We start from the raw sequence: 27,960 nt of genomic DNA, 5'->3' as shown, positions 1-27,960 counted from the left end.
TTTATCAAGACAATAGATGATTTAATTTAAACAAAGATTGGCAATACTTCAACAGAGAAATGAATATATCCAATTTTTATATTTTCATGTGATATCACCTCTGTCTCAAGTGGAACATGTAATATTGATATACAAGGGAGAGAAAATAAAAGCCTGGTTATAGCAAATTCAGTCCTGTAACAGTTTAAAAAAAGCAAGCCACCCTCTGAAGCATGCCTTCTAATGTTTGTATATTCACTGGTCATCCCCATGTACCTCAGTTTCCTCAGAGAGACTCCAGTCACCAAAATACTGTAATGCCACAGAAAACAATGCAAGAAAATACAAACCCCAATACCAGTCCTTATGCCTATATTCTGGTGCTAAATAGAAAATTGAGGGGGTTTACTGCATGAATGAGCTCCCTGAATGAAGCTTTAAGCGTATTTTATCATTAGTTCAATGATTTTCCGATACATTCTCTCAGTTGCATCAAGGCCCCAGACGAAATCAAGATGTCCCCACTCAGGAATGTGCTTATAGTAAGAGAGATTAGTAATCTGAGAAAGTAGCTTTGCAATGTCTTTTGGACCTGCAAATTTGTCTTGTCCGCCACTCCAAACAGCAATGGGTGTGCTTATCCTCTCTATGTTGTAGGCAGGAGGAGTAGGCTGCAAGAAAGGGAGGAGACCTTAGTGCATGCTGTTATATCAGAAGCTGTGTTTAGAGAAAGGATGCTGTGCAGACATCTCTCTGTTTCCCTTCTGCACTCGCTCCAGGAAAACAGTAAGCCAACCCTCTTAATGTTTATTTCCCTAGCAAAAGATGCTTTTAAATTGACTGCTGTTATTTAAACACAGTTCTATTATATTTCTCAGTCTGCTTTTTTATTTTTTTGACCATTTCCTAAACATTAAGTGTACTGGGAATAGAACTTCACCCAGTCCAAAATTCAAACTTTGGTATTTAAAGACCGTATATGAATGGAAAGTGTCTGAGAAATCTTTGGAGTGTTTTTCCACCTATAAAATAGATGGAAATATACTTTGGAATATTTGTCCACCTATGCCACATGTAAAACAACCTGCCCTGACTCACAAATATTACCAGAAGTCAACAGATCTGATCAAATCTCAAAAATTGTCAGAAAAGTTCTCAGTGTTGCGGGAGGAGAGCAGCATTTCTGAGGGCTGACTAGGCAGTAACCAAGTTTTATCTGTTTTTATCTGTTTTATCCTTTTTCTCTGTAGAGTGTACATTAGTTCCCCACAGCAGTATTCACTGTGCTGTTCTGAAGCATCCCTTCTATTTCATAAGAAGCTTTCCAAAAACAAGGTGAGAGATGCATTCCCTTCTCTCTCTCTTTTTTTCTTTTTATGGCCAGGGTGTGACTCTGAGCCTTTGGGGAATGGCAGGTAAATCAGCATGTCACTAGATACATCCCTGCACCAGTAGGGAAGGGAAAATGAACTTCTATTAGCTGCCCACAAGGAACTATCTGCGAGTAGACTTTTACACATAGCAGCATTAGGTTTGGGTGAAACATTATCTCAGAGCATTCTCTCCTTCTTTCTGTAGCACTGGAGCTCATGGATTCTAAAAGCTGAAGTTCTTTGTTCTTAGTTTTGCCAGGACCCAAGGAAGAGTTCTCAGGAAAACCATATTGCCTTACCTGGTTGTATTTCTTCATGTTTTCCTTCAAGCCATAGTCATAAGCCTGGAATCGGTCTGCATGTGCTATCTGTGAATATTTTAACAAAGATAAAATGAAAGTGTTAGTGATAGGAGACAGAGCAGAGTGCAGGAGGTATTTTCTTCCCTGTGATTGACCCAAGGCTCAGATGGTGGCTTGTGGCTTCCTCCCACCCCTTCCTCCAGTTTCAGGTTTCCACAGGTACTGAGGATGGGTTGTAGGATGAGAGGCTTTATTGCTTTTGCCCTTGCTAATGTTCTCTCCTGATCCTCAACTATCCCCCTTGTTATGTTTTGTTTTTAAAGTGCTGTTTGATTAAGTTAACTAAGGTGGTGTTCCCGTTTGTGATGCGGAGTTGTGCTCAGTTTTCACCTTGGCAGGAGGGCCAGGCTGTCTAGTACCTGTCAGGGTTCTTAGTGGCTATTTAGTGTAGCTTATGATATCTCCTCCCACAACTTGTTGTTTTGTGTGTCAGCAGTGTCTGGTCTGCTGACAGTAGTAGTGACGTTTCCAGTGGCTCTAATTCTCACAAGAGTTTAGCTAGTGAAGGTGGGGTGTGAATAGTCTACCGCTAAATAGTAGTCTGGAATCTATTGTGACTTGCAAAAAAAAAAAAGTTACTGAAAAGGTGAGTGCGTTTTTTAAATTCCAAACCTGATTAGTGGTTTGATTTCTTAGTGTTTTTATTTAATGCAAGGTGAGAGTCATTATGAAATTGTTCCTCAGTTATTCCTAAGTGAATTGAGTTCAAGTCTTTCAGTAATTGAGGATGTGCTAGATATCTCTTACCTTGCCTCTGTTTGCTGGATCTGTGTGCTGAGTGTCTGGATGGTGGAAATTTTAGTCAGGGCTGAATGCAGGAGCATGCACATACTTAAGACCATACCAAGTGTTGGCAGAAATGGCCGTAGTGTTGAGCACGTGCTGTAACATGCTTCTGAGCTTCTGAGACCTGCTCTTGCTCTGGTCTGATTCAAGCTCAGGTCTGAGAGTGGCGTAAGTTTCCAGCAAGAAAGGCGGATCCCCACTTTCCCGTTGTGCCAGCAGAAGTGCTTGTGTGGTTAACTGGCTTTGGGAGGTGATCCAGGCTGCAATTAACCTTCTGGGAGAAAAGCTTTATCCTGGATCACTTTGTTCTGGCTCATTCCCTAGCTGTTCACATTTCCGCTATCTTCCTACTGCCTGCCAAGTGCCTCAACTGTGCTCAAGTGCTCCTCTGCAGCTTTCGAGGCAATTGCCTTCACAAATGGAACTGAAGGCTGGAAGCCACTAGACCCTAACATGCAGAAAGGTCTGATATGAAAGGGACAATGTGGGTAATGGTCTGGTGAGCGATGGGAAGCAGTGCTTCCTTGGTAGCAGCTGCTTACGGCACTGTGTGAGAAGATGTGTTGGGTAATTTCCCAGAACCAGCGCCTGTGGACTTCCCTGTAGGCTGTCAGTTGCATAAAAAGCAGTAGTACGAGTCTGCTTATGTCAGTACACAGTTATACCTGATGCCAGTGAATAGTGTTCTGTACTGATGTTCCAGCTGGGTAATGTGCTACGAATGCATCTGTTCGACTCTGGAGAGAAAGCAGAAGTGTTACAAAAGCAGAGATTCGGTGCTGTAACAGAATAAAGCTGTGAAGGACCTGAGCAACATACAGCTGCTGTGTTAAAGCCCTGATCATATTGTAGGATATTTTTCAAATATTAAACAAAATTAATGGTCGACTCCCATACAATGTGATTTTACAGTAGGATGTATTACGTAGAGTTTTATGCTTTGTTTTGAAAGACAAAGAGAGTCTTTCCCACATTAGTGCTTAGTCATATGCAAAGCTACATTCAAGGAGTATGTATGGCTTTATCTTTTCTGAGTTTTTACAGTCTGCATGATGCTTTTAAGTAATGCTCTGCTCAGTCATTAGAGGAGGATTGTTAGTAGGCTGTTGACTTGAACATGAGACTCCATGTGTGTGAGCTTTTTATGGGAAGACTTGTTAAAAAACGAGTGTGCAAAAGCCACCGAGAACAGATATGTGGAAGGTCTGGAAAAAAAAAAAAAAAAAGGAAAGAAAAAAAAGATAGCAGCCAAAGTCAAGGAATGATATATTGGCATTGAGAGAAGTGGAGAAGTGTGAAGAAACAACTTTTAGGACTGAGTTTTGGCTGGAAATGTTTTGACATGTAGGGACCAAAAATAAACAGTCTCCTATGTTCAGAAGATCTGGTTGTCATCCTATTTAGGAAGAAAAATCATAATTTTGCAAAATCGAAAGATCTTTCTCCATCATCCATTTCTTCATTTTAGAGAGCTTTGGTATCTGGCCAATATTTCTTTGGCTTAGTCCCAGAAGAGGCAACACTGAGGTACATCATTGCAAGATGAAACCAGACTGAATTCAGTCTTTCTTCCTTGTGTGATCTGAATGTCAGGTGGCTGATTTCATCATCAGCTGAGACCCTAGTTGGCATTATTTGAAAATCCCAACACATTTCTATATATCCCCGCAATTGTATATATAGACATACGGCAGAAAAATCATTTTTCTTCAAAATTACTTCAGTTTTACTTGTATAAAGGTGTTCTTGGACGTGCTTACCGTGTTCAGATTTTGTATACTGCCCCCAGCTATGAAGCAGAAGATTCTGGCACAAAGTTTTCCCAGAGTTGCGCATAGCAGTGTTGTAGGCCCTTTTGTCAGTTCGTTCTGGTGAAGAACTCCTTTGCAGCCAAGAAGTAACTGAGGGGCAAAAAAGTGCAATTTTTTTCTTTTTCTTGTTGCAGGAGCAACATGCAGGGAATTGTTTCTCCCTTTCTCCAACAGCATAGCCTCTTAACTAAGATGGTTGAAACTGGTTGCCATTCCACTTTAAAGTGCATTTTCCCCCAGAGCACACAGAACATTATTCCTGCCTCTTATTATTGGATATGAGTCTTGGAGGTTGATATACATCTGTTTTTAGTGCACAGGCTTCAATGAGAAAGGGCAGTTGACTGCAGTCATGGCTGTAGAGTATAGGGAGACCCTCTTTGCCCCAGTCCTTTTTCCAAGCAGGTGCACAAAACTGTAATCTGAATATTGATACTAAGCAAAGGGGGAGAAGACAAATGAGAGGGTGTAGAAGTGGGCACTCTATAGTCACATACTGGGTACAGCTTGGGCAGAAAGAGCATGAGCTTCTGCAGTTTGGCATATAACTACAGCATACAGGGTTTCTACCATTCCCAGAACATTCTATTAAATTTGCAAATGATGGTGTCAAACAGATATAACCCTTTAAATCTCCTTTATAATTTTACAAAGAAATATTTCATGAGCATAAAGCAATGGTATGTCTAATGAATTTAAGTTGTGGAATACTTTATTTGTAGTTCTCTACTAGCGCTTAAGGCTCAGATTAGTAGATTATGTAGATACCTTTTATTTATGGCATTTGTGAGCTTCCTTCAAAAATATTTGATTTCAACAAGTAATTGTGCAAGTGTGCTGGCTTCCCTAACGAACTTCCAAAGAGATGTTGTGTCAAGCTTTGTAATTTATCTTTGTGGAAAGTCTACCAGCACTATCAATGCTCTGATGCCCTAAATTCATTCTTAACTCATCACCCCCTTAAAACTCAGTTCAGCCTGAGTGAATCCAGTAGAGACAAAGCAGACATTTAGGTCTTTCAGAAGGAATGACATACCCTGATCAGTGGCTGAGGAAGACGTGCAAACTTTACGAAAGGACTCGTAGCATATGTGATTGTGGCTACTGGTCCCAAAGCAAAGAACACTTTAACCCTTTGAGCCAACTCAGGATATGTAGAAAATGCTACAAAGCCTGCAAACACAGGAGACACAAATCAAGTTAGTGAAGAGATCTTCCACATACCAAATATATAAAAAGCAGTAGGTGGCAAATAAAAAATGACACTATAATAACAACCCATTGTCTGTTGTCCTCTTCTGTGCTGCAGACCTAAGGAAAGTGTTTGATCCTTGAAACTTTATTTGGGGGAAAGAGTTCATTCTATGGATACATCTTCATTAGAGGATGTCCAAACATTGATTTTCTCAGAATTGACAATTTTTTGTTAGGCCGGTTTTTGGGAGATGATACATCAATCAGATTTTCTGAATTCAGATTCCTGCTAAAGTTCCCCAAACTCTAATACCATAATGAATTTTTCAGCTTGTAGTCTCTAAAAGTCTCTGTATGTTGATGATGGCATGCAGTAATGCAATAAATACCTGAAGGCTGGGAGGCTAAGAGCAGAGTTTTTGACTTGCAACAAAGTGTAAACTCAGGTGAAAGTGAATGCACAGAAAAGTAACCCTATGAGGGCGGAAGGAAGAAAGGAAGGAAAGGAAAACAAGAAGGGTACATCCTATCTTGTTTTCTGAATGTGTCCAAATTTTTCCACTGATGGATTTGGTGACAATCTTAGCTGGTTGCCTAAAACAGAGGTACCTGTGGACAAGGATGATGATATCTTGGTCTGAGTGATTTATTCTGTTCCAAAAACTTAGAATGCTCTTATGAGAGGAAAGGAAAATAATGGTCTAATAAAACGGCCAAATACAACTCCACCCCTCTCCCCCCTCCCCCCCCCCCAACCAAATTCCTCCTCAGTTTTTGAGGTTTATTTTTATACAATTGCAATGACACACAATAGCATAAAACTCAGTATCTCTTCATGGATCCTATGCATAAACAATAAACACTAACAACATTCAAAGACCATAAGTGTGTTGATGTTACAGAGGAGCTAATAACAATGAAGTTTTGAGCATTGGTATTTCTTTTCTAATTTCTAATTTCTAATTTCTAGTGCCTGGTAATTTGTTTTAGAACAATAATGTTTTGAGTTATAGTTGTACATTAACTACGTTTTAAATAGTAAGTCTGGTGTTTGGTCATGAGACATTTAATTTGTTGTTGTGTTCTTTTTGTTTGTTCGTTTTGGTCTCCTGTCCTTAGAACTGTTTTATGGATTGTTGCTTTTTGTATTTACATCTAATCCATGAGGATTATTGGGTCTAATCCATTGAGGATTATTGTAGTCCATAAGGTATACATTTTAAGAATTTAGATTAATAAAAGCTCCTTGTTGCTGAAACTTTAAGAAAAATATCCCATTGCTAGAAGACTCTGAAAAAATAACAATAAATGGCAAGAGTATAATAAAAAAGGATACTTAGAAAACTGTACCTGGTAAATACTAGCTTTTATGTATCAGTAATCCTTTCAGAAGTTAAACGTGTTTCTGGATCCTCTGTTACTTGCTTGTTTCAGATACGACAGCTCATAGAAAAAAATCCCTCCCCTCTCCCCCCCCCCCCCCCTTTTTTCAAGTGTCAAGTTAAAAGTACTTCTCCCTTTAATAACTTTCTATGAGAGAAGAAGGTAGTTGACAGAGAGAGATTCCAGTCAGGTAGTGACATTAACTATTTCATACTCAGGCGTCCTAACATTACCTGCAGTTGAACCCTCTGAGTGACCAACATAATATACATCCTTCTGTCCAGTTTTATTCATGATGAAGTCCAGCTCAGCTGGGAGATCGTATATACCTATCTCATGGAAGCTAAAAAGGAGAAACACAAAAAGCTGACAGAGGGGCATGTACTTTATCACAGCGTGAGTTACTGAATGTCAGTTTTCTTCATAACACCAAGCCGGACCCGTTCAAAGATGAGGATGCACACTTTATCTGGGTTCTTTTCTGTGAGCTGGGGAAGGGGACAGAAGGACACAACTGTACTGACAAGCTGCCTGATGCCTTGGACTTTCTGCTGAGGAGGTGCCAGTCCCGGATGTGGATTTGAGTCCTTTCACTAGCAGGGGTAACAAAATTCATTTCTCTGTCAGTTAATGTCAGGTGTGATAGATCAGATTTCTAGACTCAGCTGTGTATTGTCCTCTCCTGTCCATACTTGGAAGAATGATGTCTAGTAAGAGACCACCAGGTTAAAGATGCCTCTTCCCAGTTTTGGAAATGTTTTCCCCAAAATAAACCAGCCCTGCATATGTACAAAGATGGTGGGTGACCTGTTTACTTCCAGCTTTGCTTCTTTGTGTCCTGATTCCAGAAAGGCCTGAGCAGACCAACCAGCCAAATCCTTCTCCTGACCTCCCTGACAAGCCCAGTGTGGCTGCATCCACAAAGAATTGGTCTGGTCCCCTTGGAAGTTGTATGTCCCACTTGAAGTCAGATTACATGAAAGCCTGAAGGGGAAAGGGTCTACCAATACTAATTGCCCAAACTTGTTAGTCCCCTGAAAATTGCTGTCTTCAGATATTCTTTCTCCACAGAGTACCTGAACTGCCAGAACTCTTTCTGGCAGGGCTTAAGGGTCTTGTGTTTTGAAGACCAGGTGTTTCCTCGGCTGTTTCCCAACCAGACATCATAGCCGACATCTGCAAGGATGAAGCCTAGGCTGTTTCTGGGCAGGTTGGATAACCAGTAAGTGCAATCTGCAAAAGTACCATGGTGTAGCAAGACTGCTGGCTTTTTCCCTGAAACAGAAGAGTATTTTCTTATGTTATAGCAAGAAGTAATGTGTAGTTAAAATTGAGTTGCAGAGTATGATTTTATATGAGTTTTTTTTTAACATTCCTTCTTCAAGAAACTGATGGATGCTGGCCATGGGTTTTGGGGTAAGATACGTGGAGGATTTGGTTCCATGCAAGCTGTCTTATTTCATGTCAGGACTAGCTAAAAAAGAACATATTCAAGTGGTCAGTGCCAACATCCGTTTTCACAGAGAAACCAATCTACAGATCCCTTGATTTCTAGACATAAAAAATTAAAGACAAAATAGCATATTCAGATGACAATGGAAGAGCAGGAAATGGAGCAGCACTGTCCAGCATTTATGACCTTTGAATTCCAGGAACAAATTGTCATTCTACTAAGAAAATTTGAAAAACTATTTCTTCCCAACCAATGACGTGATTTCTACCCAATAGATGGATACAGAAAAATCAATCACCTTCTTGACTTTAGGTTGACTGTCCTTCATGAGGCAGGGAATGTCTATTTGAATGTCAACTCAGAGAGTTATTGTCAACAAAGATATTGCCAACAGTTGTACCAAAAGTGAAAGACAAGAAGGGGAATTATGGAAAAAAAAGTCACAGAAGTTTGAAGTCTGAACACAGACACTAAATTTGTGGTCCTCTGATAGATTCAGAATTCAGACCGTGCTCCTGACTAGGTGCTTTTTCTGAGATGGAAAGCTGTGGAACATGCCATTACATGTGCAAAGTTGAAAGGTGGGGGACCCACGTAGGATTCGGATCTCAGACCTTCCTTATGTCCTATACCCATGTCACACCTGTATTTTGCATGTTCCTCCCACTGGGAATTCTGAAAACACCAAGTATATATCCATCCTTCGTGGTAACTTCATACTCCTCACAGGGGTATCCGTAATATCTGATCATTTCGCTCTGTGGGAAGCCAAAGGAAAGTTTGTTAACACACACTTACAGTGTAGAGGTTGATGGAAAAAGTGTCCAGAGGCTGCTTCTGTCCAAGGATGTGCAGCTAGCCAAGAACACGCCGGGAAGATGAACACGATTCCATGCTGCTGGACTATTCTCTATTTTCCTGTGTTACACTAGTAGGAAGAGGCCCTACAGAGATTCCTGCAGGACCGCACAGCTTTCTGGCCGTGTTTCTCTTGGGGATGAACAGATATATATGGTGAGGCAGCCATGAAGGGGAGGCTGGAGGATGCCAACAACAGTGAGAGAAGCTGACCTGTCTTTGATTGATGTGGTTTGTGTACGCTGTTTAATGCTGTATCTCTCAAAGTTTGCCTGGGTAGAAGCATCTAATTATACTTGGAGCATTCCAGACATACACTACTATTGTTTAGGTTTTGGCTGGGTAGTAATTGCTGTGGCAGTGGTACCTGAGCACTACTCAGGCTCATAAGAATGGTGAGATGACAAAGATCGCCTGTGCAGGAAATGAGAATGTTCCTCAACTCTGGAGCTTGTTTGAATGTGCTGTCGTGTATTAGGACTGCTCGAGGAGTAGATTTCCTTGTCCATACCAGTTCTTCCCACCACCTCTCCTGAATGCATCATTGTGCTTTTGGAGCTGCAGGTTGATCTAGTTAAACAGCTTGTATGAAGCATCCCGTTTTGGAGTGTAAAAAAGCTGAATGGTGTGGATGTTGGGCTGTTCCCGGGCAGTAGTGCAAGGGCTGTGGCTGCAGGGACCATAATATGTAACGAGGCTTAGGGCTGAGAACAAATATTACAGGTCTTGTAAAAAGATGCATCAAAAGCCTGCTTCAGAGCTGCATAGGTGGTAGTGGTCAGGTTTTTGATGACGTGTGAGACAGAGCAGACCTGTACTGGGTACTAAGACCTGTACTAAGCTGCTTGCCTGAGTGCAGCATTGCATTCAGTCAGCTCTTGGGTCACACCCAGCCAGAGCAGAAACTGTGTTTCAGCAGGGTCCTGTCCCTCAGCACTGCATGAAGCAGATGCACAGGGGGAGGCAGGCAGGTAGCATTGACTGTGCTTGGCGTTTTGTGTGTTACAAAGACAGAAAGCCTACATCCTCACTAGACCTGCATGTCTGAAAATAAAGCAGACAGGTCCATTGCTTGCTCTGAAGTCTGGTGGCTGGGGAGAGGAACGTGAAAAGTCAGGTTTCACTGTGTTCAAGTTCTGCCTCCCAAGCTCACTGTGTGAGCTGACTGCTTCAGCTCACACAGCAAATGCAAGTGAGATAGTTTGTCCTGTTTTGCAAGGCTGATACAGGTGGTATCTTTCTAGAGGGTAAACATGCTGCAGTATCAGTATTAGACTGTGCCAGAAGATGCAGTCTTTGGTCCAAATGAGTCCTTTCCTGCCAAAGTGCGGTTAGGTAAGCTGTGTAGGGTGGAGCTCCTGTTACAAACTCACAGTACCACCTGTTCTTACACTCCTGCCAATTCTGTGAGGAAAGCTTTGGTGAGTCAGAACAAGGGGTCCTGGATTACCCTGTGTTGTGAGAATCTACTGCTTTAAGAAAGGATTCAACTTCCCTTGCCACCATACTGAGGAACCGGGTTGTTAAAGGGGAGGACTTTGCTTCTCTTGAGAATAGAAGCCAACCTTTGCTTCCGCTGTAAAGGAGTCACTCTTTGGCAGCTCTGACTGTTTGGATAAGATGTCGACGTTTCTTGTACGTGGGTGCTCCCTATCAAAATGTTGGAAGGATCTTTGTCCTCTTGCCAGGATCCTACCCTCCCCTTCTTTGTGCACTAGTCTGAAACATCTGGGCGTGTTGAGGAAGGTGACTGTGCAAGCAGGTGTCACAGTTATAAGCCACATGTTCATGCATCTGTTGGGGCTCATTCTAAATGCAGGCAGAAAAAGCCTGTTGTGCTGGCTGTGCTGTGCTGTGTGCGCTCTGCCACAGTCTAAAGCTGAGTCCTGCTGCTGGTATTGTGAGAGAAACTTTAAAAGAAAGGCGGAGAAAGTGCCACAACTTACAACATTCATAAAGTCTTCAGCATGGCGGTGCTTCATGTGCTGTCTTCCCTCTGAGCCGAGAGTGAAGGGTGCTGCGAACCCTGCTGAAAAGGCAGCTCCCTGGGAGCAGAGCAGCACGAGGAGGCACCACATCTCCGGGCTGTGTGAAAGAGCAGAGGCACGTGTGTTTGCTGTAGGAAGGGAGAGCTGGGGAATTCCACAGGAAGACCCAGGTGGGGAGTCTCTTAGAGCTTGCCCCAGGTGCTCCCCAAGGGGCTGACAGAAACACATACCTGTGTGAGGAGGGACTGTCTACAGTTAATGTCAGGTAACAAGGGTCACGAGTGAGTCAGGGGCTCCAGGAGGATGTGGAACAGGCCTGAGGGAATGTTCTTGTAGGACATTAGTGCTAGCTTGTGCCTTAAGTTTCTTCCTTTCTTTCTCACATATGGTCTTCCTATTGTAAATATGTGTCTTGGCCACCTAGAGGTAAGACTCCCTTTTCTTGTGTTTTGGAGGGGGTTGACTTATGATCACTGGGCAGTGTTGCTGAATAGAAATTGCAGAGTGGCATCTATCTCATTAGTGCCCTGCTTGGCAGAAGTCAGCTGTTACATGTTCTTTTTGGCTGTAGCCACCTTCATGATCAGCATAGAGACACCAGACAGGTTGTAAAAACAGTGTACTATCTGGCATATCGCAGGGAAAACTTTTTAAGAGTTGGGAGAGCCTGGAAGGGATAACCAAGAGATTCATTCTGTCTGAACTTTTTAATGAGGGAGGGCATTCTCAGTTCTTTTAATTATTTATTAAATATTTTGTCCCCTTCAATCACTAGAACTATCAAGTTAAATAAAAGCTGGGAAATACCCTCAATTTTAATATTAGCATCCAAGTTTAGTATACTCAATTTATAGGCAAATGCTTCCATTCTTCTGTCAATAGAACGGAGAGAGATTCTCCCAGCTGTGTGCACTGGTAGCACAGTTTTATAGCAGACACTCTTCACTGCTTTCTACTGTTTTATTCTGTTCTATTAGAAGTAAATTATGCTCCTTTGTGTCTGTCTGCATGTGGAACGTAGTTTGGGAAGCAAACTCAGAAGTTTAACTTAAGTCATAGTTTTTTTTCTACTAACAGATGAGGCAAGAGGGTAGCAAAATTGTTGCCCCTTTTCAGGTATACTTCTTTCCATGTACTATATTGTCACCCATCTTAGTGCTTTAAGGCACTTCCAGATGAATGCTTTCTAAATCAGATAGAGAACACCAATTAACTACAAAGCTTGGCACACGCTGTCTCATTAATTTCAGAGGTAAAGTCTTGACTGTAGGAACCTTGATCAACAATCTACTCTTTTTATCTTATGAAACAATGGTAAAGGGAAACATTTAAATGGCAAATTGAAATTAACAAATATTTAATAAAAAACAAAACAAAACAAAACAACAACAAAAAAAAGTAATGAAAGAGACCACTTGAAAGGTACATCAAAAAGGCCATTCCAAACTTCTGGAAACTTTTGATATTTAATGAAAATAAGCTTTAAACCTTCTAGAAATTCATCAACATACTCTTGAGAGAGTCATAATATTTTTTTCACATTCAACTATAAGTGGGACTGAAAGCCACCAGGACAATTAGAAGATATCTGAGTCTCATGGTTAACTTATGAGGAAAGCTTAAATGCATTTGAACTGAGTGCAAAATGGCCAATTTATGCACACTCTTTCAATACTGACATTTTCACTCAACCACAATGATGGTCTCAGGAAAAAAATAAACATTAGCAGAGCAAGATGAAACTGTTAGTTATTCCTTTTTTGCTTTAGCTGATCAAATACTTCTTCCTCTACTCAAGTTTGGAAAACATGCACTTAGACGCATAGCAACAGGCTTACAGATCAGAGAGGATGCAGGCTGTTTGCTCATACAAGCAACTGCATGAAATCAAGACTGCACATCTTATGGAGACAGGCAATGGAGACAGAGACCATGAACACATACATACAAGCAACTTACCTCTGCTTTCACTGCCTCACCGTCTTCTGTCTTCTCTTTCACTGCCTTTCACTGTCTTCTGCTGCAGTCCCTTGTCTGTCTCTGCTAGTGGACTGATTCACTGGCAGAATCTTATGCCAAAAAAAAGGAAATCAAAATTCACTGAAGAGCAGCAATAGAGTGTTGTGTGTTGTCTGCATGTATAGGCGAGGACGTTTAAGTGCTGATTTGGCAGTACTTAAGGAGTGGAGATATGTTATGATAAATAGCACCTTTGCGTGACATACTGAAAGACCAAATTGCACCATGGAGCAGGAAAGGTTAAGAGGCACCTAATCTGTGGTTAGGCTATTTAGCAGGGACCTGGGGGTTCATGTTCCCTGAGGCTGTTACAGGTCTTGCTTTGTACTACTGCTCATCTCGGGCAGTGATCATGTTATTCTGGGATGAAGATGGGGATGAGTCCAGCTGTTTTCAAATACTTTCTACATACGAATGTGGTCTCTGCTACTGTGGTTTGCACAGAAGCTGGCACGGTCCTTGGTTCCACACCTGCCACTTGTTTTCTGAACTGCACTTGCAAGTTTCCTGGGGACAATTCTTTTTTGTTAGGTAATCTTAGAATGAAAATAGAGGTAATTTAAAAGGAATATACTTGGCATTACACATATATCCCTAAATCTGTTGGTTGGTGAATACCACAACACAGAAAGACCAGTTTGCTCTGAATGATTCTGTTCCAGTAGGGACTCTCAAGTTTTGAATTAAGTTTCAAAACATCATATAAACTTCTTCTCAGGCAGGATGCTAACAACATTTCTTGTTTCTTCCAAACAATTTGCATGAACTCCGTGTAAACATTGCTGACCACTGAATTAATTATAGTCAGCGCAGGGGCTCAGTCCTCACTGAAATTGGCTTTGTGACCATGGCCAGAAGGACATGTTCTGTGTCCTTAGGCAGGTATGCTACAAACAAAATGGAATCCTCCTGCATGAGCACCAGTCTCTTCAGCAAATTAACTATTAAGTATCTTCAGAAGGACTTGTGGTTTATTATGGACAGATGAGCTTTTAGACGAACACCACAGGAAAGTGATGCCTGTGCAGCAGGTTCTCTGGAATGTGGGTGCTAATAATCTTCTGCCTCATGTGGGGAAACAGAGTGAAGCAAATCTTTGTTAGTAAACAGAACCTAGAGAAACTGTAGAAACAATTCTACTTTATGAAGTAGTGAGCAGTCTGTGGAATGGCCAAAAAAGTGATTGCTCGATGAAAGATCTTACAGATTGGTAACTCTGACATCTCTGCTCAATGAGAGACAGAGATGAGTGCTCTGCTAAAGTCTGAGCTAACACCATGCTACTTTTTTAGTTCAGGCTGCAATAATCTACATTTTACCTAGTTCCACCACATACCAACATATGGGGTGTACAAAGTTTATGTAATTTCTGATATTGATAGATACTAGGGATCAGACGAAGTGCAAAAGATAGGTGAACCTGCGTACTGTCCCTTATTTTTAGTTTGGAAAAAGACGAGACATAGGAAAGGGACAATGAAAGCAATGCATATTAAAAAAGCATAGGAAACACAAAGCCTAAAAGATATACAGAAATCTCCTAGGACATGTGATGTTGTCTTTACCCAGAGAAACCACTTAACTGAGATAGTTTTTATTCAGTTTTGAAAACACTGGAGCAACACTTTGAGGTTCAGGTAGTCTGGCCTACAGCTGAACATAGCATGAAGTACATAAAAGTCTTAACCCCCAATGTCTGTCAAATGTCTAGTTATCCTGTGCCTCTAAGCACATCTATGATGGTCTGCAGGCTTGGGGAGGGAGGACAAGGGGAATGCCTGTGTTCCTTTCTTCCTTGCAAAGAGCTGCTAGAAACATGAAGCAAACAGGACTTTCATTTCCTTTTCCATGGTGTGCCATCATATAGAGGATCTCTGATGAGACCAGCAGTCAGAGTACGAACCAGGAGACAGAGCCCTAGGTGAGGTCTAGGCAGAGGGCAGCCTGCAGGGTTGTGGTGGTGCAGCTCTGCATTGAAGAGATGATGCCAAGAGCTCTTCTGAGGAGCAAGGCAGTGATGCCCTGCCAGTAATGGGGCAACAAGCAGATATTGCTGGCTGGTACTGGGGGCTGTTCCCTGCAGTGTGATGTGGATTAACAGAATTTGAGGATTCATACTATAGGATTGAAGTTAGGTTTGGAGAGCAGCAGCTTAAGTTCTTGATAGAGCTGGTAAGAGCTGTACATACCATGTTGATGTTTTTCATGTTAAGCCACCAGACTGAAGAATATATTTCTACAAAGTCTGGCAAAAGCATGGTGGCTGTTAGGGATGATTCTTAGTTTTCTCAGGCATTCATTCTGAGAATCACAGAATTGTAGAGGTTGGAAGGGACCTTGAGAAATCACCGGTCCAAACCCCCTGCCAAAGCAGATTCCCTAGAAAGATCAAGCAAACGCTATAAAATACAAAGGTAGAGTTCATTTAAGGAAATGGTTTGTATGTGTTCTTCCCTTAATCTTTGAACTCTATTCCTCTTCCCAAGTACTCTCATGGCTCTCATAAATTTTCTTCCTACATTTGCCAGATGATTACCTGTTGTTTGAGTAGGCATGTATGGGAAAGAAACTAGTTGTTTATCATATGCATCGCTCTGCTGAGGCATCGCCCAGTCAATATCCTACTTGGATAATTTAGATGAAGAGATACCATATGGGATAACACTGATGCTGCAAATATTTTTGCATCTGCAGGTTTGTGCAGATGTAAAGCTCCACTCATTTTTAGGGGCCGTTGTGTTTCACGTTGTGCAATACTGCCAAAGAACTGGTTATGGAGGTCAGTAGCTCAGGCAGGCCAGGATCAGCCTTTATGAGTGATGAGTCCTAAGAGTGATGCAAAAGGGAAAGATGGAAATTCAGTAGCTCTGGCTCCTGTATTCTGTCCTCAGAATGCAATTGTGAAGTGTGCACATGTCTGTGTCCTGTTTTGTAGCACCTGCTGTTGTTGGGGAGATTTTCAAATGGACTGTACTCTGCAGGTATAGTCAATCAACAGTTTCAGCCCTGGGACAGAACTTTCTTAAAACTAGACAAAGTCTGAAGAAATGGATTTTCTGGAACTAATTATCCCAGCCTACATATCAGTCTCACCACTTATAGGTCCAGCACATGTTTAAAACCAAGCGTGCAGTGAATAAATTCCAAACCAAAAGTCATCCTTTTCCTCAAGTAAGGGGATGTGAGAACATGTGAGAGACGATAGCCATTTTTCTTAATATGACCAAAAGAAATGCGAAATAAGTGCAGAGACAGGTGTTTGGTACAAGAAGGGAGCAGAAAGAGCTTATGATGCAGCCTAAAGCTTTTCTGCATTTACTGTATGTCCAGATAACAATTTTGCTTTTCTACTTTCTCTGTTTGCTTTCTCCCCATTTGCTTATGGTAATTTCCAACAGTCTTTGGGAGTTCAAGGCATGCATTTGGAAACTGGGAAGGAGATAGAACAGATCAATTGTGCACTGGGAACATTCCTGAGGGTAGCTGAGTTGTTGGAGCAACTGTCTTAGGCACAGGATGGACTGTAACAGCGGTACCCCAGTAGCAACCGTATGAGCATTGGGATGTAAGGCTAGGAAGTCACCAGTCACCTTGAGTCACCCCAAAGAAACCCATCACATCTCAGCTGTAGACACACATGTGCAAGCATCACAAGATTCAGTAGTTCCCACTAAGTTTCCCTTACCGTTTCTCAGGTGAAGGCCCTTCTGATAAATTCCTAGTTCGATTCTGGCTCACAGAAAACTTTTCAAGTACTGTAAATTCTTTCAGGAAGTACACAGACTAAATAGCTCCCAGTTCACCCATCCACTCAGTCTTGGCATCTTTTGCAGAAAAAAACAACTTATTCAACAACAACAACAAAAAGATTAAAACAGTCAGGATTTGAATCTTCATTTATAATCATGTTAAAGAACAGTAAGGATATACATCTAGCAGAATTGAACCTGTGACTACACGAATTTCCATAACTCATATCTCATCTCAGTTGGGAGTTCAGATCTCATCGCAGTTGGGCTGCTTATCTCTTTTCCAGCTAAAACTCTGACCGCAACAGTCACTTCAATAATTTATAAGAGGGCCAGAGATGTGACACTGGATTAAATGGTAATTTACACTGTCTGGGGAAAGGTGATGCCTGAAGCTATCTATCTCTGTGCTATTTGAAGACAGGTTTTTTATTTTTTTCTTTAAAAAATTATTTTCCTTTTGTTGTGGGTTATCTCTGGTAGACAGCAAAGGGGAACTGTGGAGAGAATCAGAAGAGTAAGAGTTGGGAAGCTCAAAAAAAAAAAAAAAAAAAAAAAAAGGAGTTTATTCACTGCTTCCCACTGGCAGGCAGATGTTTAACCATTTCCAGGAAAGCAGGGCTCCATCACATGTAGTGTTTACTTGGGAAGCCAAAAGCTGTAACTCCAAAAGTCCCCCAACACTCCTCCTTATTTTTCCTAGCTGTAATTGCTTGATGTGATGTTTTATGGCATAGAATATCCCTTTGGTCATTTGGGGCCAGTTGCCTGGCTGTACCCCCTCCCAGCTTCTTGTACACCCCCAGACTGCTTGCTGGTAGGGCAGCGTGACAAACAGAAAAGGCTTCGAGGCTGTGTAAGCACTGCCAAGCAATAGCTCAAACATTGGTGTATTGTCAACCCCATTTTCATCATAAATCCAAATTTCAGCACCATGAAACTACTATAAAGAAAATTAATTCTGTCCCAGCCAAAACCACCTTAATACCATACATTTGTATATTGGTGTTAAGAGAGAATTAAGTAATTTACTAAGGTTGTTCCAAGTAGGGAAACCTTTATAAGCATTTATAAATTCCAGCAATCTTGCCAGCTGATGTTGGAGAATGCCCATTCCTTAGGATCTGGACATGACAAAATACTGACAAGGAATGAGGGCCACAAAGACGATATGGGGCCTGGAGCATCTTCCCTATGAAGAAAGGCTGAGAGACCTGGGTCTGTTCAGCCTGGGGAAGAGAAGACTGAGAGGGGATCTCCTCAGTATATATAAATACCTGAGGGGTGGGGGACAGAAGGATGTAGCCAACCTCTTCTCAGTGGTTTGTGGGGATAGGACAAGGGGCAATGGCTGCAAGTTAGAGCACAGGAAGTTCTGCACTGACATGAGAAAGAACTTCTTCAGGGTGAGGGTGATGGAGCATTGGAACCGGCTGCTCAGGGAGGTTGTAGAGTCTTCTCTAGAGATATTCAAGGCCTGTCTGGACGCCTACCTGGGCAGCCTGCTCTGAGGAACATGCTTTGGCAGGGGGTTTGGACCTGATGATCTTTTGAGGTCCCTTCCAACCCCTACAGTTCTGTGATTCTGTGATTCTGTGAATACATTTTACTTCTGAGGTGTTACTACTCTGATCAATTCATTGGGAGGATACCAGTGAGGTTTGTTGCAGTTAGGTGTACCGTGTGTTTCTGTTCCAATCCAACCTAATTTTCTTCCAGTAAGGAGCCAGTGAAATGGTTAGAACTGGTGCCAGCAAACTGCCACTAGTCGGTGGAGCTATCCAACTTTAACCAGAGAAGGATAAGTAGTTTTAAATGTCTACCCACCTCACTGGAGAATAAGTTTGAAAATTGTATGGTAATAAAAGTTCTCAGATGTAACACAGATGGATTGGATTTAAGATGGGCAGTCGCACGCATTTGTTTTAAAACTTTGAAATAGAGGACATGTAGTGGGTTCCAAGTATAAAGGGAAAAGGGATTTTGGAGTGTCTTAAACACTGAAAATACACATATCCTGCTCAGAAAGGCTAAGCATAATACAGAAATGTTCATCATCTTGTTCTTAGAACCATGAACACTCAAGCAGAATGGAGGCATTGAGAATAAATCTCTTCCCAAGTAAGCTCTACAGCATTTAATGTGTAAAATGAGCAGCCTAAACATGAGTCATGTTCATTGTTTGGGCTGGGCTAGGAAGAAATGAGTGAGCAGATGGTGATGAAATGGGCTGGTGCGTTTAATAAGAGACTGAAGCTAATTACACCTGGAACTCTCATCAAAGGTGTGGGATCTTTCCTGGTAGACATCTGACGTGTTCTTGCAGAGAGTTTGAGTTGTATGTAAGTGGGAAGTCGACTGACTGGCAAACTAGCTACTGTTCTAAGTTACTTGTTTCCAAGTTTAGTTTTCTTACTTTTTTTTTTTTTTTTCCCTTTTTTCACTAGTGAAATTTTCTTCTCTTTTTCTTTCCCCAACCCCCCTAGTCTGTTCTGCTGCCTTCCTTTTTAGGCAACCAGAGGCTGTTATTGCAAAAATAACAAAGGAAAATACTTCTCTCTGTTGTAACTTGTTCTGTCAGTCTCCCGTAAACTACTGTTCTCACGTTTACCTCACTGGGTTGGGTTTCTGAAGACAATTGTTTCATGCTACCACGTAGAAAGCACTTAAAGGAAATGTAGCTTAAGAAAGTGAGATAGCTACTTTTTAAGTTAAATATTAACCAGAATTAAACGAGCTCAAGAGCATTTCAAGTGAGGTTAACTTGTTGGGCTGGTGAACAAGAAAGAACTCAAGCAGTGAAGAATAGGCATGGGAATACTCTATTCAGAGGTACGTGACCATTTTCTGCACAGTAACTGAAGCTATTGGAGCTGTGGATATACAGTAGTCCTGTGGTTTGTTTGTTTTTTTTTTTTTTTTGTTTTGTTTTGTTTTTGTTTGTTTTTTTTTTCCTTTCACGTCCTCACATACACAGGCTTAAAACCATGGAAGTTCTTTTCCTTTGGAAATGCTGTGCTTTGGCTATTACAAATTGTAAAAGTACTGTTTGTAGGAGCAAAGAAAGTGCAATAACCAGTGTAACTGTTGTGACTTCACAAAGAAAGTATGTGTTTGTTCAACATTTTTTTGCTGTTCTGCATTAATATCAGAGAGATTCTGAGCACTGTGTAATTAAGGACTGCAAGCAGACTCTTCGTCTTATGTTGAATACAAATAATAAAGGTAGTATCTAAGGAAACCCCCCGGCCCCAGGACTGCTTTAGGAATGTGGTTTAAAAAAAATAATAAAATTATCTCTTTATGGGTTTATCCTCAGACTATTGTCCATTTAGCACAACTCTGGATTTCAGCGTAGGTGCTGCCTAGACTTACTAGTTGTTTTATAACCTTTCCATTTGTAGACTTGGAAAGAAACGAAAGTTTCAGTTCTTTTTGGTTGTGAATACAGTGAGTTGTACTGCTGTTTATCTTTCTGGAGATAACATCAGATAGCTGCTCCTTTAAAAGGTTACATTTTGATGCTGAAAGCCACCCTTTTATTTTTAAAAGGCTATTCAGTGAAATTAAACATCTTCTCCTCTTTCAGTATTATAGAAAGCTTGAATCTGTGCATTCATATGCTGATAGGCTGAGTAGATTGAGTCTTATTCTGAAAGTATTTGTTTCCTCTTTCCAGTTCTACTACTCTGAGATAGTACTGTACAATAAACCAGTCATCTAGCTGAATTAAAGTGGTGTTTAGAGAATGTTCAAATGCTGTCTCTATCTTCCATGCTTATTAATTAATAATTTCATATGGTTTGGTATCCTTCCTTTAATTTTTTTTTTGAGTGAGAGGAAATTTGCTTGGTAAAAGCAAATCATTTACACCTGATAAAAATCTACACAAGTGCAAATAAGAAAGTCCAAGTTTTATTTGCTGAGAAGTATGGAAGGGATGATAGTACATTCCTCAGCATCCCGAATATGATTTAGACTTTCCTGTTAAGTTCGTAGCATGCTTCTGCATGAATTTTAGCACACAGAAAGACTGTGGATTGATTCAGAATATTTGGATGTTATGAAGTGACTCCATTTTTGTCTAAACAGCTGGCGTCTGATGTAACTTTGGCAATCCCTTGTAGTTCTTGAAGGCAATTATCACCTGAAATTATTGTCCCAGTTGCAAGACCAGCTTTACCTTTAGCTTCTTCTCTAGTGGCTGAATGCTTTGTCCTTAGTGCTTTGCCTCACACTTTTATGTCATGTTTGGTAGAATTTGCTGAATATCGGGTAGCTTACCACTACCTCAGCAAATCTAAGCAGAGGAAAATACAAGAAGCTCCAAAAACAAACCAGGAAATTCACATGTGGCAATTCATCTGAATCTGAGCAAACTACCAGGTCCTGATTTCAGACATATGACCCATAATTGATTCTATAAATAAACAATTCCGTAGAGGCATTGTCCTTCTATCTGACATCTAATGTTTTTTACTTTCACCCCTTATCTGGTGATCTTGTACTGAGTGATTTTAAACATTAAAATCCTTGTCTGTCCTATGACTACTTCTCACCTTTCCTGTAGCCTCAGATACTGAACAATGTAATCCTCTTCTAAAGGGCTCGTAAAATGTGTTTGTATAACGAGAGATTCTGATCTAGCTATAGAGCTTTTGCTTAAAAGTCCATATTCAGCTTTTCTTTGAACACCTGACTTCGGTGACCATCAGTCATTACCATGTGTAATCCTCAACCCCAGATTTCATAATAACCATACAGATAGGCTCTTGCACAGCATTGTGTCTGTGGCTGGTTCTTCCTGCAGAGCAATGAAGGCTCTCTGGAGATGCCAGTGTCCTTGAGTGCCCCTTGGTGGCTGCTCCCAAGCTGAGTGAGCTTGCTGTCAGCCTTGTATCCACACAGCCAGGTTTTGAAGAGCTGCCAGGTCCCCCTTCTTTCACCTCCCACACAGCACGGTCCCCAGTGCCTGCTCTTTGTTCTCTTCAGTCGGGCAGAGCCGTGTGCTCTGTCCATGGAGGGTCTGAGGTAGTTCCTGGTTTGCCCCGATCCTGCAGCAGGGAAAGGGCACCCCTGGTGAGGGTGGGATGAGTTTGGTGTTGGGATTCTGTGTTCTCTGCCCCTTTTATCGTATGTTTTGTGCAGATTCACGCTGCTAGGTTCTGGTGTGCAGCTTGTGTCAGTGTAGGTGGTGCTGCAGGAGGGTGTGAGCAGAGGCAAGGGGCTTTGCCGAGAGACCGTTTAAAGAGACGTTCACTTCTTTACCTGAGCTCAAATTGTTGGTCCTGCTCCCTGCCTTTCAGACCTGGAGCTCTTGTTTGTACTGCGTGGAAAGCCATGTCTCCTCTGCTACACCAAGGAGCAGGGCTAGGCCTCTGCTGAGCTCTCTGGGGTGCTCAGGTCATTGGGAGCTGACAAGTAATGTGGTGTAGGGGAGAGCCATGGACTGCAAACCTCTCCAGAAACTGTGAGCTCAGTTCCCACTGATATTTTCCTCAGTTTTTGTTGTTGTTGTTGTTGTTTGTTTGTTTGTTTGTTTTTCTTTTTTTTTTCTTCTCTCTCTCTGGGAGCACTGGCCTTAGTATCTCATGTGCCTAAAGAGAGGCCATAGACTTATATCTGTCCTCCAGTTGGCAGTGCATCTATAACAAGGAAACTGTGGTGGTTCTCCTGGCTGTTATACCCTTCCGGGCAAGGGCAACAGCTATTTGAGACTTCTGCTGTCATAGTCCTGCACTTCTCCACAGCTGAGTCAGTCTCAGTCCAAGTTGTGAATCTTGGATTCTTCTGATACTGCCTCACAGCTGCTCTGAGTATGCATCTTGTGAGTTTTTTTCCCTCTTATGCATGATGGACAGCTAACAGTAATAGAGTAACCATAACATCAGAAGCTGGTTGTTTAGCTGCACCACTACTGAGACAGGCTTCTAACACTGTGGAAATCTGGGTGAGGGCTTCCTGACTTACAGTCTCCTTGCTTTTCTGTAGACATGAAATGTGTTTTCTAGGGCTTAACATGGAATCTACTGTCTGTACATTACGTTGTCAGAACTCTGTAGTTGCTTCAGTGCTCTTTGTTTGTTTAGACTGTGATAAAGGATAAGAAATAATAAATAAATAATAAATTAATAAATAAATGTATTATTAAATATATTATTGAATCAAAATATTATTAAAATAATAAATTAATAAATAAATAACGAATTATAAATAATAAATCCATGAATACAATGATAAAGGATAAGAAAGAAAAACGGTAGGTAATATTTAAAGAAAAGACCTGTTTGAAAATATAAATAAGGTGAATGTTTTTCAATGTGAGAAAAATTAAGCTAACAACTGGAGGGGGTGGGGAAGTGGCTCAGTGTTCAGGGCTAGGTCTTGTAGCATATTTAGACTGTGATAAAGGGAAGATGAGAAGGAAACACTGCTGGTGATATTTAGAAATGTCCTATCTTGGAAAATGATGAAGAACCCCAGCACAGAAGAAGAAAGAAAAGAAAGAAAACTCTTCCTTTTGAATGGAGAACTTCAAATGTTACCAGTCTGCCAGACATCCCACTGTTGGGCTGTGTTAGGATACTAGAAACTCATAGCATTCCTGTTATTCTCAGCTTCGTTCGCTGTGTGTCATCTCTTACCACCATCTTCTGGAAGTCACCTAGAATTACAACCTCTGTCAGAAATGCTGGGCAGTTTCGTGGCATGTGCAAGTAAAAGCCAGGATGGGCAGTACAAATGTCTTAGTGAATCATGTCAGTTGATGAATATTATCTTCTCTTTTCAGCCCATTTGCCAGGCAGCGTATAATAATGATTTCAATGAAGTTCAGCTCCTTTTGGATAAAAACAGCAATTACGTGAATATCCAGGACAGCTTTGGTGGAGATACCCCTTTAATTTGTGCATGCAAACAGGGAAACAACAGAATAGTTAGTTATCTTCTAAAAAGAAATGCTGATGTCAACCTCAGAAACAAGGTAAGTGGCCACAGACTCACCCTTTGCACTGACTGCTCTTTAAGACTCTTGGAGTACATGTGTGGGAACATTGCCAGTACTTCCAAACCTTACTTTTTTTTCCAGCTGAGGCATGTCTAACCCCCAAATTGTAATTCAATAAACCTTTATGTTTCTTTTTATCTCCTGACTTGCCAATGCACACAGGATACAATAAACATTGCCAACCTAATATTCTTTCTATGTTCATGATCCCAGTTTAGGTAATACTGCATGGCATACCCAGTATATTCTGCCTGCAGCAATTCACATTTGTCCTGCACTCCAGCTTATTTCTGTTCTTTCTGTTCCTCTGTTTTTTTGTTTTTTTGTTTTTTTTTTTTTTTTATTCACCCTAGTAAAAAGGAAGGTCTGAAGGACAGCCTGTCCATATTTCTTACAGCATGTCCATTTTGGGCGATGATGTAACACCATAACCTAGTTTGTAAGACTCCAGTTTGAGGAACTGTAGAGTGTTTAACATGAGTGTTCTTTAACACCCAAGTCAAGAGCTCTGCCCTTTACTAGCTCTGGTACATGCAATACTCAAAGATTTTGAAACTGTTCTGAGAGTCTGCTAGGGATCTTGCTATTTCCTCTGTGTGTATCTCTATGTGACATCGAGCTCTTTTAAGTCTTTGCTTCAGTAACCGAACCTCTGTAAAAATGAGCTGTGGGGACTCTTCCTGATGATTTAACCTGCGAGGTAGGGCTACAGTTTTACACTCTTCTGTCTTTCCCTCTGCAGCCAAGTTTGCAGATGTACTTTTGGAATCCTTTGGATCCCACATCCTTCTTTCATGTGGAGTCCAGTTTTCATGGGTCTTTACGAGTTAAATGTGCTACCACTTGAAGGAAGCAAAATGCATGTGTCAGTTTCTGCTTGAAAATCAGAGAACTATTTATAGTAGATAACCTGGGGGGGGAAAAAAAAAAAAAAAAAGATTGTGAAATATAAAAGGATTGAGTATTGTCAGTATTAAACAAATATAATCAGATCAGTGAATCTGATACTAATCAGAGTTATTTTGTATTTAGAAGGACCGCACTTGTCTGCATTATGCTGTGAGAAAACGATTTACCTTCCTTGACTATGTGCTCATCATAATACTCATGCCAGTTTTGCTTATTGGATATCTTCTCATGGTGAGTCTGGAGGAAAGCAGAAAAGCCCCGATATCTTCACATTTCCCCTTATAACCTTTCTTATGGTGATATTTTAGGCCAGGAATGCTTACAGAATGCTCTCTTTGAAACAAGAACTGATGGAGAACAATGGAAGAAGCAGTGTTTTTGCTGAGTGTAACTGTTGAAGGGGCAGAATTGTATCACTGCATCAGTTTGGCATTTGCAGAAGCCAGACATTTTTATTATTGTTATTATTTTTTAAGGAAAAACAGTATCTGCCAACATCTACTTAATCATGTATGCAGATGAACTGTCTCACTGTGTTATTCTTTTCCTTGCACCAAACAGATCTCAAAAACTAAGCAGAATGAAAACCTGATCAAGATGTTGCTTAGGGCTGGAGCTGATGTTAATGCTACAGACTTTGTAAGTGGGATTATACAAATGTAAATTTGGCTCTTATGCATAAAATGTTACTAAAAGCAAACTTCAGAGTCTTCTGGCTATAAAATACTGCTTCCAGAGTAGGACCAGGGACTGAACTGATTTTGATGTAAAAGGAAGATTCAGTGTTTCACATTGACACTTTGGCAGGAGTTTTGTAATGTACACAGCTAATTCTCCGCTGACAGCTCAGTGCAGCTTTCTGATCAAGCTTATTATTTTCTTAGCTTTAGAGCCAGAACAACAATTGTTACAAACACAGCATCTAAAAAACAATGTGATGTTGTTAGATGTGCACTTTTACTTTTTACTTTAGACTATTATAATTGACTATCAGCTTCTTCTCTGCTGTGATATGTACCCCTGGAGGGAAAGATTTTCTGTTTTTTGTTTGTTTGTTTGTTTGTTTTAACTTTGTCAGTCCCTTTCTGACCAAAGTCTCTTAGAAGAGAATCCAGGCCAGCTGGGTCAAAATACTGATGTATTAAATACCTGATCCTATAAAGATTCTAGTAATATAAGGATCTGGGTTTATCACCATTTATTAGTTCTTGGACTGGAGTAGATACATGGGCAAAGGTCATGTCCCAGTGCTAGACCGTGTGTCTTTTCTTGGTTTTCAGAGTGCATTGATCTACCACGTGTAATGTCTGTGTTGACTAGTCTCCTTGGGTGTGGCAAAGAGCTCCTCTCCTCTAAGGTAGAAAAGGAGAAACCACAATTTCACCAGCAATCAAATTATAAAACACTTAAGCAATACTGTTTGCTCAAACTTAAGACATAGTTGTTGAGCAAAAGATTATGGAATCCTTTGAAATAAGTAAAGAACTATTGGCTTCCTGATAATCAGATTTGTTTTAGCAACTACATCTGAGGAGAGGAACGATTTTTTATTTTCCTGTTGCTCTTATGAGAATGTATTTTACTGTGTTGTGCATTGGGAAATGAGATATGTTTTTTATGCATCTAGTTATTAGGGGAAAAATTATAGGGCATAGAGTAAAATTGATAGAATTAACAAAGATCTACTAAAGAAGTGATAAAACTAAAATTCTTCTGCTACTGTTTCCCTTCAGTCTGGTAGCACAGCCCTTCACTATGCTTGTGAAATGAAAAACCAGGCAGTCATTCCTCTGCTTCTTGAAGCTAATGCAGATGCCTCTATAAAGAATCAGGTAAGACAGTGGAGTTAATAACTGTATTTCCTTATCAAGAGGGTGAATAATTACGTTGTAGGCCTTGGTTGGTGTACAGCAGTTGAAAAAACAAAACAAGACAAAAAAAAGACAACAAAAGGTGCACAGCTTCTTGGCATCAGACTTGTTTGCTGTGGGGGTATAATACAATATTTGCCCCTTTGCCTTCATTGGCAAGATCAACTTTAAAGTCCACATTCTTCACTGTCAGATTTCTTCCATTCAAAACTGCCTAGATGTTCAGAGGATTGGCAGATCTCTTAGCTGTCTGTAGAATACCTCTGCCTAACTCATAGCTGTGATACATTTGTTCCTAAGATGCAGGTTGCAGGGAAGTATTAAGAGCCCTCCTAGGTGCTTTGTTGAGCACCATTCTTCTGAAAGGAGCTAAGTCAAGCTGCTGCTGTCCTCAGAGAAGCTCAAACATTGTCCCAAGAGATATTGACCTGGGAATACCTGTACTGCTCAGCTGAGATGAGCGAACTTCTGCCTGTATAGATCTTGAAGTCAGCTCTGCAGTGTCTTTGGACATCAGCCCCAGGAAACAGTGGATTGGCTATCACTACCTAAGTGGGGACAAGGACTCTGTCCCTGACTTTAGCAAGAGTAGTATTAGACCTGGTATGTTGGTATTTATCATATTACAATGTATTTCATCTGTTTCTTTCAGAATGGGGAGACTCCTTTAGATATTGCGAGAAGATTACAGTTCAGCAACATTGAAAGCATGCTAAGGAAAACTTCCTAGTGCTGGATGGGGTGCTATCAAGGACTCTTGAACATGCAGAAAATTACCCCATCTGGCAATCCACCTCCCACAACTGCAGGAGTCCTGCAGAGGACTGCGGTCTGGTACTTGATAGAGTTTTGGTCCAAATCGGCCTGTTCTTTGCTGCAGACTTTGACTGTTTTTTATGCGACTTGTCAGGACCCCCAAGGCTGTGTGGGCTGAAAGGAGTTCATTTGCTTCTACTAAGCTGTGAATGATTACAATAGTGGTCAAAATATTGCCCTTCCCATCTGCTCCCCCAGTTTTACTGCTTGACTTGCACAGACAAGCAAGTCAATGGTAAGACTTCTGTAAACCTAAACATTGCACATGATGGATTGGCAGCTGATGGAGTAATAAAATATCCTTTAGTGTGTGTTACTGGTTCTTTAGGGGATATGCTTGACAACTGAACAGTATACCACAGCAGCTTATACAAGGTCTGGCACCCTTCCTCTTAGTATTTCT

General features: G+C 41.0%; 2 protein-coding genes across 4 annotated transcripts; one reads left to right on the top strand and one right to left on the bottom strand.

The window, feature by feature from the left end:
• Positions 1–6: 6 nt before the first annotated feature.
• LOC101796123 (lipase member M) lies at positions 7–13,361 on the bottom strand. Its single transcript, XM_005029431.6, has 10 exons — positions 13,147–13,361; positions 11,146–11,284; positions 8,985–9,099; positions 7,965–8,163; positions 7,122–7,231; positions 5,348–5,484; positions 4,261–4,401; positions 3,166–3,237; positions 1,652–1,720; positions 7–650 (listed from the first exon to the last, which is right to left on the bottom strand). Exons 2-10 carry the CDS (start codon positions 11,275–11,277, stop codon positions 417–419), a joined length of 1,209 nt encoding a protein of 402 aa, XP_005029488.2. The 5' UTR covers positions 11,278–11,284; positions 13,147–13,361; the 3' UTR covers positions 7–416.
• On the top strand, positions 11,535–27,873 carry ANKRD22 (ankyrin repeat domain 22). Of its 3 annotated transcripts, none has more exons than XM_072039571.1 (6): positions 11,535–11,613; positions 23,746–23,937; positions 24,994–25,101; positions 25,432–25,509; positions 26,604–26,702; positions 27,394–27,873. In XM_072039571.1, exons 1-6 carry the CDS (start codon positions 11,593–11,595, stop codon positions 27,469–27,471), a joined length of 576 nt encoding a protein of 191 aa, XP_071895672.1. In that variant the 5' UTR covers positions 11,535–11,592; the 3' UTR covers positions 27,472–27,873. The 3 variants fall into 3 exon arrangements, with proteins under 3 accessions (XP_071895672.1, XP_027316207.1, XP_005029471.1); XM_005029414.6 differs by lacking the exon at positions 11,535–11,613 and adding an exon at positions 19,367–19,787; XM_027460406.3 differs by lacking the exons at positions 11,535–11,613; positions 25,432–25,509 and adding an exon at positions 19,358–19,787.
• Positions 27,874–27,960: the final 87 nt, after the last annotated feature.

Source organism: Anas platyrhynchos, chromosome 6, assembly GCF_047663525.1.
Source record: "Anas platyrhynchos isolate ZD024472 breed Pekin duck chromosome 6, IASCAAS_PekinDuck_T2T, whole genome shotgun sequence".
NCBI lineage: Eukaryota > Metazoa > Chordata > Aves > Anseriformes > Anatidae > Anas > Anas platyrhynchos.
This window is presented reverse-complemented; position numbering and strand designations above follow the sequence as displayed.

Excerpts from the sequence above, each read along its gene's own strand:
- LOC101796123 (XM_005029431.6), bottom strand. The coding sequence starts at position 11,277 with ATGTGGTGCCTCCTCGTGCTGCTCTGCTCCCAGGGAGCTGCCTTTTCA. Across the intron at positions 1,721-3,165 it reads ACACTATTCACTGGCATCAG|ATAGCACATGCAGACCGATT; the intron begins GTATAACTGTGT and ends AAATATTCACAG. Across the intron at positions 651-1,651 it reads ACATGAAGAAATACAACCAG|CCTACTCCTCCTGCCTACAA; the intron begins GTAAGGCAATAT and ends CCTTTCTTGCAG.
- ANKRD22 (XM_072039571.1), top strand. The coding sequence starts at position 11,593 with ATGTGTCTTGGCCACCTAGAG. Across the intron at positions 11,614-23,745 it reads TGTGTCTTGGCCACCTAGAG|CCCATTTGCCAGGCAGCGTA; the intron begins GTAAGACTCCCT and ends TTCTCTTTTCAG. Across the intron at positions 25,510-26,603 it reads ATGTTAATGCTACAGACTTT|TCTGGTAGCACAGCCCTTCA; the intron begins GTAAGTGGGATT and ends GTTTCCCTTCAG.